Source organism: Aulonocara stuartgranti (genome assembly GCF_965226115.1).
Source record: "Aulonocara stuartgranti genome assembly, chromosome: 7".
NCBI classification, from domain to species: domain Eukaryota; kingdom Metazoa; phylum Chordata; class Actinopteri; order Cichliformes; family Cichlidae; genus Aulonocara; species Aulonocara stuartgranti.
Window position 1 is genome coordinate 51595992 of NC_138945.1, and position 15003 is coordinate 51610994.

The 15003-nt window shown below is 39.4% G+C and overlaps 1 protein-coding gene across 1 annotated transcript; it reads left to right on the forward strand.

The window, feature by feature from the left end:
• Positions 1–4498: 4498 nt before the first annotated feature.
• Positions 4499–14729, forward strand: c25h12orf75 (chromosome 25 C12orf75 homolog). The gene is made up of 6 exons (XM_082539764.1): positions 4499–4809; positions 8855–8879; positions 10624–10659; positions 10981–11060; positions 11822–11852; positions 11959–14729. Exons 1-5 carry the CDS (start codon positions 4767–4769, stop codon positions 11824–11826), a joined length of 189 nt encoding a protein of 62 aa, XP_082395890.1. The 5' UTR covers positions 4499–4766; the 3' UTR covers positions 11827–11852; positions 11959–14729.
• The last annotated feature ends 274 nt before the right edge of the window (positions 14730–15003 follow it).

The window sequence follows — 15003 nt, forward strand, 5'->3', positions numbered from 1 at the left end:
ACAGCCGGTGACCAGTAAGAGTAAACATTCTCAAACTCTGAAGTTGTTTAAAGACATATAGAGATATATATATATGTATATCTATATATATCTATATATATAGTTCAGTGTTTAAGTTGATTTTGTCCTCTGAATTATTTACGGCAAAGAGTCGGCAATAATGGCCATGTATCCTAGGAGATTTTAATGTCAACAGTGACCCCGTGTGGTCACATAAAGAATTGCAGCATTGATTTTTCAAATTTTTCAAATTTAATTAAAGGAAAAACACAAAGTTTCTTCGTGAGGTGACGGAATGTAGTGCTGTGGAGTACTACACTTTTTAGATGCAATATCAAGTAAATAAAGGGCCACTACTGCCGATACCAATATTGACAGCCACGATTTAAAGCTATAAAGCTTACGGAGTGGAGAACAGTGTCATGTTGTATGAGATAAAGCCTCCTTAATTGACAAATTCTGAACACATTTTAATGAGTTTAATAAAACAAACACACATTTCAGTTTTTCATGTATTTTGAAATTTGGTTTTTCAGAATTCTAAATGTTCCTCTCTATTTACTGTTGTTTAAATGTGCTATAGGCTATAAAAATTGATTTGACAGTCAACACAAAAGGGTTCAGACATTTTTCATAGTGGATATTTTTTTCATTTCCAAAAAAAAAAAAAAAAAAAAACCCCCAAAGAAAAAACAAAACAAAACATAAATAATGTATCCCAATTCATTATGCTCGAACTTAGAGGATAGGAACAAAGTACCAATCTGATACCTATCCCATCCACCAACCTCTGGATGGATCATCATGTGCCAGTAGAAAAACATTAGTGCGCCACTGAATTCTACTGGAGTCCTGTTTAAGTGTTGGGAGAAGGCACTGTCTGATTTATTGGACCAATGTCTTCCATAGATGCTCAGCTGGGTATAGATAACATAACATTTCTATAAAATTTATACTCATCAATCCATTTAGTGGCACTATTACCCTGGAAAAGCTCACTCCACTCATGACAAAATAAAATGTTCCTTTACTTTGTGAAACAACAAAAAACAAGCACAAAACAAAAAGATTGATTGATATGAGGCAGCAGTTAGTATTTATTGAGAGATAAATGGATGTAGACCGATGGATGGTGATAAGTTGCACAAACCTTTTAAAATTACATTTTAGTCTGGTAAGTAATCAGGACCAGAAGCTCTTGTCTTGATTTGCATCAATCGCAACTGACAAATTGGCTGAGCATGTGATGTGCTGAGTTTCTGGCTCTCTAATTAAATCGCACTTACTGCAAAAGGCTATACAAAGTAAAACAAAAACAACTAAAACATATGTACTGTTTTGTCCTAACAGGTAGTTTGAGAAATAAACCTTTGCAAAGTTAAACCTTTATATAACTTTGATATAATGAATATGAGAGTACTCACTATTTTTTTTTCTCTCTGTAAAAATCTGTATTAACATCAGCCCTAAAACTTAAAAACCTAAAACAAATCCAGCTATATTAGGCTGTGGCACAGTAAGAAGACAGCATGTAATATGCACTCATGTAGTATTTTACATTTTTTTCCAATGTGAATAACTGTCTTGTTGACTTGTTAGGATGGCCATGTCATGTTGTGTTGTGCCTCGATAATCTAGGCAAGCTGTGACAAGCACAGCCTCTTCATCAAGCTTCCAGGCAGCCTGAGTGGGAGATCATTCTTCGCTCCCCAGTGGACTTGCCTTGTTTAATTGGTGTAGTTATGGCTGTAAATCAGACATAGCTTTTCAGCTCTAACTTTGATAATGAACTATGCTTGAAGTCTGGTAAAACAGCAATGGATAATGTCTGGATAGCCTCTTTTAAATGAAAGAGTGATTCAGCTAACCAAAGACCACCCTGAAAGGAGCAAGCTGCATTGCCACTGATTATCTGGCGTACAGTTAATAATTTTTGCTTTTCTAGGGCTAAAGTAAAGCCCACCTAGTCAAAACATACCTTAAAAGTCATACTAAGTCATTCTAATTTTAGCATGTTAGCCTTCTAACAATTCCTAAATAGTGCTAAGTACAAAGTGTAAATGCAAAATAGACTGAGAATATCTCAGTCTTGTTGATATAAAATAATTACACTCATGTTCATGAGGTAAATGTGATCACTATCCCTCTGTCAACCTCTCTCACAGATAATGCAGTTATAAACCTAGACGAGCACCAAAACTTTTAGAACTTCTTCTACGAACACAAAGGGGATGACAGACATCTTTTGAAATACTGACGCATTTTTATCCAGAAGATCTTCTGCTTTCAACTCGTACCTCTGCCCAGTAACCATATAATCCCACAGACTAGTCATATAGATCCTTTCATATACATTTAAAACAGCTGTTAAGAAAGCAGATTGCTTAGCTAACGCCTGGGTGTTAATATATATTGTGTCTCACTGATTGACACATATATTGTGTCTCAGTGTGATTTGGAAATGGCCGTTTATTCTTTTGTTTCTCACACCTCGATTAATGTAATTCATTATTGCTTTGCCTGAGGAAATTATTCCTGAATCGGTTCTCAATGTTACTACGAAACTACTCACCGGGTCCTCTATAAGGTCCATTGTGACGCCGATTTGATCTTCTTCATGCTGGTAAAATTTAGGGTTCAGTTTTGGTTATCACATTTAGAACGCTTCATAATCAGATGTCCTGGATTTGGATTTATTTATTTCTTCTACATCATCCACATGCAATTGCTAGGTCTCTGAGATCAGCTTGCTGGCTGCACCTAGATCTAAGTTAAAGACAAGAGGAGATTAGGACCCACCTGCCCGCAATCACCTTTAATTAGTTTAATCAGTTTATACTGTTTTAATTGTTATGTCTTATTTTGTGACTTTTGATCTTGAACACTGCAATATAACTAGACAATGCTTACTTATTTACATGGCCTAAGGTCAACCATCCATGATGATCTCTTGATCAGATTGTGTTGAGACCTTTTCTGACAGTTCACCCCCAGACGTTTAAAATGTGCCTTCTGTCCTGCTCTTGTGTGCCACAAAGACTGGATGTGGTGAATTTCATGCAGATGCTTTACCACTCAAGGTCCCTTTTTTATGATTCTCTGTGTGGGTGGCTAACAGTGACAGGTACAGAAAGATGATCTTTTAGAGAGAAAAGTTGTTCATTAGCACAATCTGAGCTGCAACTGATAGTAGCTCACCAAAGCTTGGAAGTACATCCAAGCAGGTGGAAGCTGCTGTGGGGGGGCTCCGTGGCATTCTGCACTCCTTCATTGTGGTAGCAGCAAACCATTCCAAGTGACCGCTGACTTCCCCGGGATCTCTTACGCCCTGCGTCCTCACAAACGCCATCAGCTCTTGCTGTGTAAGGAGGTGAATCAGGTCCAAAGCTGATTTTTGCAGCCCACTTTTGGATAGAGCCCCAGTATAGTTGTTTCCTCCCGTTTTCAGTCAGTGTGTTAAGCTAACCAGCTGCCAGTTTTACAATGAACTGACAGATGGCAGTGTCATCAGTCCTCTCACAGCGCACATGAAAAGCAAGCATGAGGCAAAAAAGCATTTTTCCTATAATGTATTTTACTTCAGATTGCAATGGATTGTGCACAACAGTTTAAGACTGACTTTACTCCACACAAAGTCTTCTTATTGTTCTAGACACCTGTAATTGTATATGAGAAATTTGAATAAAATTAGTCTCACACATCAATTCATCTACACATAAGAAGCATCTCAGGCCTGTTTAAGGGCCTTTGGAAATGAGTCCATCTAGCATAAAACAGAAAGGGAATTCATGATGTCTTTTTTTTCCCCTGGGAACTTCTCATTTGAATTTTAAACATCTCGACTCCCATTATAATATAGATAACACCGCTAACAGAAAGTGTGAATTGGTTTGACTGGTGCAGAGTGCTAATGTAATGCTTCTTGCCATCATACTCTACTCATGTGACTGTTCTTGCATTTTAAGCGCATACATCGTGAGTGAAATGAAGAACAGAGATGCTCTGAGAATCACTCGGGGCTATAAAGAGGCCTATGCACGACCCTTTGTGGGTCCACTTGTTCACTGTCCAAGGTTTTTCCATATTCTCATTCTCACTGATTGCCAGCAGCTCAAGTATATAAGCTTTAGGTCACGAGTGAGCATGAACGTGTGTGTCGCCTCTGTAAAAAAAGCACAAGTATTGCTTCTCTATATTTTAGCATACACAGAGCACTTTGGGAATTTTACAGTATGCCACACAAACATGCTGATATATTGATGCCATTCAATGTATTCCAGTTTTTTATTTTACACCTTTATATATAAAGGAAGCTCCTTATTGGTTGGCTCTCACTCCACCCTCCGCCCCTTTTCCCCTGGTTTCCCGGGCAACCTTGTCAGGGTGGAGGAAAAGAGCAAATCATGTGAGGGTAAAGCATCTTTCTCTCTCTCTCCCCCCTCATTCCCCCCTCTCCCTCGTTCTCTCTTGTCAGTGAGTGTGGTGTGTGTGTATAAAAGCCTCTCTCGCCATGCTGTCACTTCACTCTGAGCTCTTCATTGCATCGCATTAGGCAGGCGCAAGGGTTGAAGACAGGGGGGGATACAACCAATGGAGGTCCCTGCTAGGCATTTCCTTTGACCTTCCCTCCCTTTGTGCCTCTGTCACCTCTCCTGCCCACTTTCCCCTCTTCTCCCAATGTGTTGTACATTCCCCTCCTGTCCTCCCCGTCCATCCACTCATTAAACGTGTCCGCTCAGCTTGGACGGTGGCTGCATCGATGCAAAATGGGTTGTGGCAATTCCTCAGCCACCAGCACCACAGGAGGGGGTGAGTGTTTCAGGAATCTCTGTGTACATCCGTTTGTGTGTGCGATACTGGGTGAGCGTGTGTGTGTGTGAGGTGGGCGAGGGGGTTGGAGGGGTTTGAAAGAAAGAGTTGCCACTGTATCTGCAGCGATGGGAGAAGATGTCTTGAATGTCAATGAAGTGTGTCGGGGTTGCCCTTGCGTTTAAAAGAATGTATGTGTGTGTTTGTTTGGGGGCGGGGTTGTGTGTGTGTATGCCCGTGGTGGTCTCTCGAAGCCATGGGTGGCAGATCGATCACGAAGGATCTCCCACGTCTGAGGCACCTGGGTCTGAAGAATGCGCCGCTTTGATGCAGATCGCGGCTCCTGACACCATAAATGTGGCGTTAACATCTAAGTGAGCAGCTTCTCTCTTAGCATCTTAGTGCTTGTTTGAAAGGGTTCACTGAGGATGGAAGACAAGCAATTTCACTGACATCCATCCATCTTTGTCTTCCCGCTTGACTGATGTTGGTTGTGCCCTATAAGCAGGCGGCACTAAAAATGCCTAATCAACAGCCAGGTTCATTCATAAAGCCTGGAGGACATATTTGAATGGAAAAAAAAAATCCTGTATCGCGTGATTTTACCAACTCTCACTGGGCTATCGTGCTTTTCCGTTTGTTATTTTCCTCATAAAACACCTTTCTTAGTCGATGTAGGCTGATTTTAGACATGTTTCAAGTTTCGCGAAGTAAATCTCTGGGCTCCAGAGTCAAATTGAGGTAACTATTTTCCTGAAGTATCTGCAGGATTACCTCACCCACCACTACCTATTAAAGCACGGTGTGTGTTTGTGCTTCTGCAAATGTGCGTGTGTGTTTGCAGGTACCTAATCAGTACACTAGCAATTTCGACTAGTGGCTGTACTCATTTGTCCATAGAGGCTGACACCAGGTCAGAATCAAGTGTTTCGCTTTCTGTAAATAAAGATAAAAGCATTTCTTGTTTACATTTCCTATTATTTCAATCTATGAACAATTATTTTGTCCCTATAATTTGTTCTGTTAGTGATAAGTTGCATATATACACACATATACCTGTAACTGGAACGTTAGCCTGCAAGTTTTCATCACAGAGAACATTAAGTTCAATAAAATTAACTTTGCTTTGCTTTGATTTTAGTGAGGGACAACGTCAAACCTACAAATGCACATTTTCAGGTATAAAGTTTAAGAACTCTGATGTGCAGCTGTTATTTTGCTTACAAAACTCAAAATGACGGCTTTAGTGGTTCTATATCACATTGCCTGTCCCTAGTCTTATGCACCCTGATGTGCTGCCTTGGATATGAATGAGCTTTTGTCAGGCCACTGAATAGGCCCCTGTGTCATGTCAGCATTCCCTCTACGAGGATAAAATGTGCTGTTGCCTATTTGTGTGTAATGTAGATTATCCAATTTTCTACTATTGCAAGTGATTCTTGTGGTGTTCTTTTCAAGGTACATTTCTACTCTTATAAAATAAGGTATAACATGAAAAAGCAATTGGAGGACGCAACTGAGGCTTTTGTTCCACCGCTGTTGTCAAAGTGCAACTGTACATTCAAGAAAAAAGTCCGATTATCCTCCTGCAGAATGCATTATGATGTTATTACAATTCAAATCAAGCTCAGTTGACTGCCTGCAGTTTGGCAAAGCACAAAGTGTTGTCGGTCCATAAAAGAGTCAAACAGCATGGAGATGAGCTCAGTGGGTATCTGCAACTGAGGCATCATACAGTGTATGTCCAAAGTTATTTTACAATATGTTCCTCTTTGTAGATCAAGTCATCACGATGGTTGTTATCAACCGGTAAACGTGCCATGTCACAAAGCTCAGATCATCCCAAACTGGTTTCTGGAACAGCTCATTTAAAGGCTATGAGAATCACAGGCATCTCAAACATAGGCTGTAAATGCTGTTAAATTGGGAATGTTCATGCTGTGTATTTGCCGTTATAAAAAAAATGAATGAATAAATCCAGCATTAGTTATAACTTTGGTCACTAAGTCTTTGAGGTGGTGTGCAACTACCTCCACAAAAAGATTTCAGTAAGTAAATAAATAAAACACCAGCTTGCAGTGATGTTGTGAATATTATTGTGAGCACCAAAGATTAGTGTCACCAATTCAGTATCCGACTAAATGTGAAATAAGGCCAATATCACATCTTCTGTTGCTGAATTATGGTCCTGAGTAATGGCCAGAAAAGCATTTTTACAGAACATTATAAGGTCACAGAAGTTCACCGGTCATCACCTCTATTTGATCATATTAGGCATTTCTATTTGTCACAATTTGCACATGAATTTGAGTGGAAGTCAAAAATATGTTGAGTGAGGATCTTTGACCACCAGATTCTAATCAGTTGATCCTTGTATCCCAGATTTAACACACTTCCAACCAGGTGTTTCTGAGATATCCTATCATTTCCTGGATATATGTTATTGTCCCAGTACTTAAACGTTGTACATTGCATATAAGGTTTAATGTGTGATCTGTAAAATGTTAGCTGCTGAAAAATGTTCTAAGGCATTAGAAATGAATATCAAATATTACCTTTTGAAATGCAGTGAAAAAATTAAAAGCATCTGATAACAAATAACGACTTTAAATAAAAACGTCTCTTGTCCCTTAAAAGGTTGTCTCATTTGCAAAATTTAGACTAGACTAAATCTAGTTTAAAATAAAGGCTGGGATAATTAAATCCACCTAATTAAAATGTGCAATTATTAACATTATAAAGAAATTGTATTTATTGAGTTCATTATTGAACATTAGACATTTTAATTAGGTGGATTTTGTTGCCTTTAAAAACTAGCAAACAAACAAATAAACTGTCTCGCCTTGCATGAAGCTAAGTGCCTTCTGTATCGTGCAGCTTTTTATTTTAATGGACAGATATGAGTTGAGTGTGTGTGTGTGTGTGTGTGTGTGTGTGTGTGTGTGTGTGTGTGTGTGTGTGTGTGTTTTTCAAGCATTTCTGAAAATTACCACGTCTCTGTAAATCCTGTATCATAGTCACTGCAGGGTGCACTAAATTGGGTCCATCCTGTTGTTCAGCAGCAACATTTCTCAGTACAGGAAATGTATCTGCTGTGACTGAGGGGAATTGCAGTTAGGTAGTCAGCAGTGTTTACTTGAGTTTAAGCAACAAAAGCATTTTGAATATAGTTGGCAGAAGTTGTGGTTTTGGTTAACAGTTCATTCAGCTTCAACAAATAACAATTGTAATGCCTGGTTGAATTTCACGTTTGTCGAAACCGCACGTGATAATTACGCTGGGAGGGGTTCGTTCTACACCTTCCGAAAATATTGCCAGTTAACGGTTCACTTTCGTCACCCTAGCAATTAAAGAAGCCAATAAAGTGTTGAATTTTTGTAAGGTAAGTCTGATAAGTGTGGCAGATACAGAAGTAGTGTAGGCATTATTTATGCACATTGAAGTATCTAAAAATATAGTTGCCAGTATACTAGGCAAGGCCTTGTTTTGCTCACAAAACAGCCTCTATTCTTTGTGGCGTGGATTCCTCGAATGACATATTTGCATTACATCACTCTTGTAGAATCGTCAGCTGCACATTCATGCTCCCTTTGTGCTACTGGACATATTAGCAGTATTATGCTGAATGCAGATCTGCTGACTTGAGATACTCTCAGGTCCACCAGACTTGCCATGAGACCAGTGTGAGACAATGTTTGTGATGTGGTGTTCTGTCATATTTTATGGGAGCATAAAGGAATCAATACATTGCAGCACATTGGGTGCATGGATTTTTACCCTTGAGACATTGCACTGCACTCTTGCAGCAAGACTGACAGATTGGAGAATGATGTATGAATGACGCTGGTGCATAGGTGTTCCTAATAAAGTGCTCAGTGAGTGTGTAGTTCAAATTCAGTGACTGTAGATTAAAAACCTGCTGTGCAGTTCACTGATCGTAAATGCAAAGAAATTAATTATCAGTTTGGTGAAACACACCTGCTTTGACCACTTGTACATTTCATAATGGAATGAAATTAACTTCTGGCTTGTCATCTGTTCTCAGGGCCAGCAGAAGCCTCCAAAGATGTGTAAGTACTTAAGCCATTTTCTAATTATTTAAAGTATTTCTAAAACTCTGCAGGCTCCAGGCCTTGAAGGTTTGCATCAAATTTTACACTGTACAAAATTAGCTTTATACCTCAATGCTGTATATTAACACTGACACTTAGGGTCATTTAACAATGGTAAATATGCAAGGGTTTGACAGTAAAGATCATCATTGTTAACATTTTTTAATTTACGTGTCTTGATGCATGCTCAATCTTACAGGTAAGAAAATTTCCAAAGGTTGATTCTGTTCATCTGGACGTAACGTTTTCAGTGGGAGACACGTTTTGTCACTCATCCAAGTGACTTCTTCAGTCTCAGCTGACTGTTTATAAGATTAGGGAACCCTGCAGTCAGCTGAGACTGAAGAAGTCACTTGGATGAGTGACAAAGCGTGTCTCCCACTGAAAACGCTACGTCCAGATGAACAGAATCAACCTTTGGAGATTTACATGTGACATGTGAAGTTGGGCACCACAGTGGTGTGGTAGTTAGCAATGTTGTCTCACAACAATAAGGTCCTGAGATTGACTCTGCCATCTGGCTGGAGCCTTTTGTGTTGACTTCACATGTTCTCCCTGTTTTTGTGTGGGTTCCTCCTACAGTCAAAGATGAACAGTTAACAAAATCTTAGGCAGCATAATGTAAAGTATGGTTGGTTACACCGTTGTGCAATAAAGAGGATGCACGTTGTATCACAAGACAGCTGATCAGTTTGTTTCATTAGGTCATTTACACAAGGCATTTTGTAGAGGTTTATAGCACATTTGACAGTTTGTCGTCAAACAATAACTGTAATCTGGACTTTTTTTCTCAAAATAGAATTACGACTTTATTCTTAAAATGATTTTTCCCTCTAATGTGGCCCTAATACTCCTGCGTAGTGGATTGTCCCAGTTGACAGTGACAGAAATATTTTAATTTCAGACGAACCACTCTGCTTTTGTTGTATATACTTTTGGTTAAAAATAATTTATTTTGGCTCCCAAATAGTTTTGTGTTCTGTTCTTTGTTTGTTTTTTTTTTTTAAATTCTAATTGAAATACAGAAGATATACTTTTCTTTGCTATCTAGAATACAGTAAAAAGCTTTGGGAGGGGCAGCTTTTTCCAAAGCATTTCCTGGAAACACTGTGTATGTGTGTTTGTGCTTTATTGTAGTTTGTGTTTGTGTGTGTAAGTGTGTGTATTCCCCTTCATAGCCATCTGAACAGCCAGCACAGGACCCATGAGAGCTGACAGTAAAGCATTGACTCAGTGAAGCTAATCACAGCTATCTATGTCTGTACTACACAGCAAACTACCACACAAAAGCTCATGCACACACACTCACAGAGCAAGACACACTGTTAAGGGAATAATATACTCACAAAACTGAAAAGTGTGATACAGCTTGGCTTGCATAGGGATAGTGCACACAGTGAATAAACCTTCACATCGGCTTCATGTTGTTACCATGTTTGATCTTAATGCTCAGCCACCACATCAAACCTGAGACCACTTTAAGTTTGTTGTTCAGCAGGCCTGAAATAAAACTGGAGGTTTGGTCTATAGAAGTTCCTGACAGAGAAGTATTCCCTACAGGGCTTGAGCAGCATACTGAAGATTTCTGAGGCTAAGCAAAAGAACAATGTTTGCACTTTCTCTCTATTTTGTATATTTGTGATTTTTTTTTATTTCCTCTCTGCTCCCATATGACCTGACCTGTGCCCATTCTCTCAATCAGGACAGAAGATCCCTCAGCAGAAGATGAGAAAAGAAGGTACTTTGCAGCGCCCTTGAGTGCACTTTGCTAAGACGGCTATACTTGAAATGAAATATACTTGAAATTTTTGATCGCAAAAATGTCAAATAGTTTGTTTTGCAGTATTCTCATAATAAAGTGCAAGGTTTAAACAAGTAAATGAACAATAACTCAAAAAATAAATGAATAAAATGATAAATGAATTTCATTTAGAGGTCTGTAAGTTTGATGGGATACTGGTAATGCTATTAAAAACATCCACTAAAACAAAAATCAATGCCATCTATGGTTTTTAATTGCTACTTGGTCTTTAAAACCTCTCCTCCTCTCTCCTCTCAGGAACTATGGTGGTGTGTATGTAGGTTTGCCAGCAGACCTAACGACTGTGGCTGCCAGCCAGTCCAAAGCTACACGTAAAGGTGAACTGCAGCACGCATTACGTACACGAATCTCTCACATTTAGAAGCAGAACTCGGTGTGGCGAACAGTGAACTGTTATACCGCTGACATCTGGCAGCCTCTCAGGCATCTCACCACATGAAACCACACCACCACGTGGAACCACGTTGCCAGCAGCGTCTTCGGTTTTATTTGACCTTTATTTTTACTGAATATTAATGAGAAACATTTACTTTGATATACCCAACAGGGTACTGATATTTGCAAAGTTAAATATAGTTGACGACAATTATTCTGTCCAAAAATTGTATTTTTAATCAACATGGGCTTTACAGAGAGCCACATTTTTGTGCATATTTTAAATGTTATTCATTTTCTCTGTTTACAAAGTAAAACGTCTTTATGTATGTAAATGACTTTCTGATGGAGAAATATAAGTGATAAACTGCCATGCCTCCTGAATTAAGAGTTTAGAGTAAACTCACATCGCTCTTGCGTTTTGCGGCCCTGAGGGCTTTCTTCTCGCATACATGTCCTTGTGCTCATTGAGGTTAAATATAATAATGGATTGATTCAGTTTTGTATCCTCTGGCATGAGAAGTATTGGCTCTTGTTTTTATTGAAGCCAAGATGTTCAAACTGCTGGGTGGAGTGTGTGGGTGTTTTTCAACACAGTCTTGACTGTGAGACAAAAACACCAGAGAAGAATAAAAAAAATTTTGTCAAATAATTGTCCTATAAATATCTGAACACTGACTCAGTTGTTTCTTCCTTCTTGCAGACTAGCAACCATTCAAGGAAACGCACAAGAGGTACCTGAAATATGAAGCCTGTTTGTTCGGCTTTTAACATTGCTTATTCAGTGCAAAAGACTCATGTGAAGGCCGCTGACTCCATTTTTTTCTCTCATCTCGACAGGATCCTGCATATTAATTTACGTACAAACAGTCACATTACAAGCAAAGAGCATGTAAGCCCTCTGATTCTGCCCCACCACAGACTGAATAAAGTCTCAGGCACTAGTACTCTACGAAGATGTGGACGGCCTACAGGGGCTGGGGGGATGTTCCCTCACAGAGTAATGGGTGGCAAAGTGAAACAGAGGTGCACATCAGAGGCCTGCAAGTGGATTGTATCATCGCCCTTTACTTTGCAAATACTAGGAAAGCACTCAATCTGGGACTAGCAGCTATGGACAGCGGCACCGGACTTATCGACAGTCATCTGGATTTCTCGGTCAATTCACTGGAAATTTCTCTTTCTCAGGAGGAGACAGATGATCCAGCCAACTTACTAAATAACTGGGTGGGGGCTGACACACTCCCAACAGCCCTCTGCAATAATAATCACTGCTCAGTTATTTCTCTAAAACGCCATCAATGATTCATTGTGTGGCAGGGATAGAGTTATAGAGAGACAGAGATAAACCAGAGTTTCACACACACACACACACACACACACACACACACACACACACACACACACACACACACACACACACACACACACACACACACACACACACACACACACACACACACACACACACACACACAAAAGCAGCAAGCACATTCCTGTTAATGTATAATAATGGAACATCTCAGTGTTGTTGAAAATAGTGCTGATTGCAATCAGGGTCCTGCTGCTGCAACAGAAAAGTCTGAAATGACACTGATTTTAACAATGGCTCTAAATGTTAATAACAGCGATGAGTCAAGTCGAGGGTTTCACAGATGATGTTCCTAAATGTCCCGAGTGCAGCAGGCAGGTCGTACCTGATGTTATCACTTATCTTGGCCCCAGACTGATTATGTAACCACAACATATGAGTCATGATACTTAGAGGAGCTCTCCCCGTCCACCCGTCTCTCTCTCTCTCTTTGCGTCCTTCTCAATTGTCTGCAGGATTGTATTTTCCTGTTCCCCCTGTTTATACTGCCTTTGGCTCATTCACATAATTCTTATAATAATTTCGCTCCAGATGTAGAACTGACACAGTTTCTTCAAATCTCACAACATCCATGTATGTTACACTCAACTGAAAAAAGAGAAAAAAAACACGTCTTAATATTTCATATTCATTTGCAAAAAAAAATAAAAATAACAAAAAAATGTGAAGAATAGAGACAGCCGCCCAAAAAAGTGAATTCTTTTCTCTTTTGTGAAACTGCCGTTGTAGCAACTCCATTGAATTTATTATAATTCTCCTTTATACTGTATAAGCATAGTTGTTTTATGTTTGTTTGCTTTTTGTTATCTTTATATGAAATGTGTTATTATGTATTTTTTTAGACTGTCAACAAGTCCTAATGGAAAAAAAAATGAAATCAAAGATTCTTGTGTCTAACTTAGGCTTTGCTCAGTCCACTCTAAGGTTGAGATAAACTCTACGACCCTGTTCACACTTAATGCTAAAATGCTTCTCAGGTGATTGGATCAAGATTGGACTACAGAGACACGTTGCTGTTTTATATCTGCGAATCTGTGACAATCATGTGTCTCCAGCTGTCTTTGCTACTGTTGAACACAGATGTTTCATTCCCACTCAAGTGCCAGATTTACTTTAGGTTAGCAAAGAGAACGAAAACTAATATTTGTGTAAGAGTTATTCCGGCTATTGATATTGTAATTTGTGAGAAAAAATGAAGGAAATGTTCTGTCTGCAACAAGGATAATGCTTCATAACAATTTTCCAGGTTGTTTCTTGTTTTAGGCAATTCAGAAAATGAAAGCATTGACCTTACAATAAATATGTGGCTCAAACCAACACAGAAAGCGCTTTGAGTAAGTGGATCAGATTGCATGATATTGATTGTTCTTTATCTTTAGCACTGTCCGTGTGTAATTTGATCGCAGAAGGTGCAATTTATAATCAAGTGTAGGCAGGGTCTATGTGTTTCTCCACCATATTGTTAAGAGATTTCTTTTTAAAGAACTTGGGCATTGCAGGAACAAATGAATTCTAATAGATGGTGCATTAGTAGATCAATTCGTTGTTGGGATCGGTCCATTTGTGAAGTTTGTTGACCTCGAGAAAAAAATACACAATATAATCAGCCTTATACTTTAACAGTAAAACCTCATCAAGCACTACGATGTTCCCAGAAAAGAAAAAACACATTACAGCTGGTCGAGCATTAAGGTCTAAGGTCATTTGTCAGCCAGACTCTTGACAGTTCTCTCCTCTAATGAATGTACAACATCTTCCACTGACCAAGACTTTAGGGGAGGGTGGAAATAGGCCAACTTTAAACACTTGAGATTCAAGAGATGTTCTGTCTGAGCTACACAAAGCTCTTTATACGCCTGTCTGTGTAGCTCTGACGGCCTCAACTGACCAGCCTCATAAAAATGAGGACTTGTTTCACCCTGCCAGCACACAAGCTTACTGTTTACTGTTTGATCAGTTTTTCTTGCGGGTGGCGCTTCACATCGACGCCCATTAGCTGCCAAGCTGCGTCGCCAGTTATCAGTCGAGCTGATACCAAGGGATTTCGTGTAGTGTCTTTTAATTGCGAGCCATTTGTCTACTCACATTGTTGCAGTGTGTGCATTGTTCACCTGTTGTAGAGACAGATTATACTGCAGATACAAAGAGCTGCTTCATGTACTTTGTAGTTAATGGCAAATAATAAAAGGAGCTGAAGTGTGCCTACAGTGCCAGATCATAAATTTGATCAGCAAACCCACCTGAGACGTTGCATTTTTGCTGTCCCTTTTCTTTGATGTCTACATTTTTTCCCTACTGCTGTCCCCACCGGTGGCCTTTGGCTTTTACAGCGTGTTGTGCTGCCTGCCTCTCCCTCTTCTATCAGCCTCACGTTGCCCTTTATGGTTGTTCCTCCTGTATATGATGAATGTCACTGCCTTTGCCCTATTCAGTTAGCTTAACAGGGACAAGGGGGCAGAATGTGGATGAATATAACCGTCTGATGTCCTCTACATTAAAATGCTGCTGTAGTT

Coding starts and splice junctions, on each gene's coding strand:
- c25h12orf75 (XM_082539764.1), top strand. CDS start 4,767: ATGGGTTGTGGCAATTCCTCAGCCACCAGCACCACAGGAGGGG. Junction 4,810..8,854: donor CACCAGCACCACAGGAGGGG/GTGAGTGTTTCA, acceptor ATCTGTTCTCAG/GGCCAGCAGAAGCCTCCAAA. Junction 8,880..10,623: donor GCAGAAGCCTCCAAAGATGT/GTAAGTACTTAA, acceptor TCTCTCAATCAG/GACAGAAGATCCCTCAGCAG.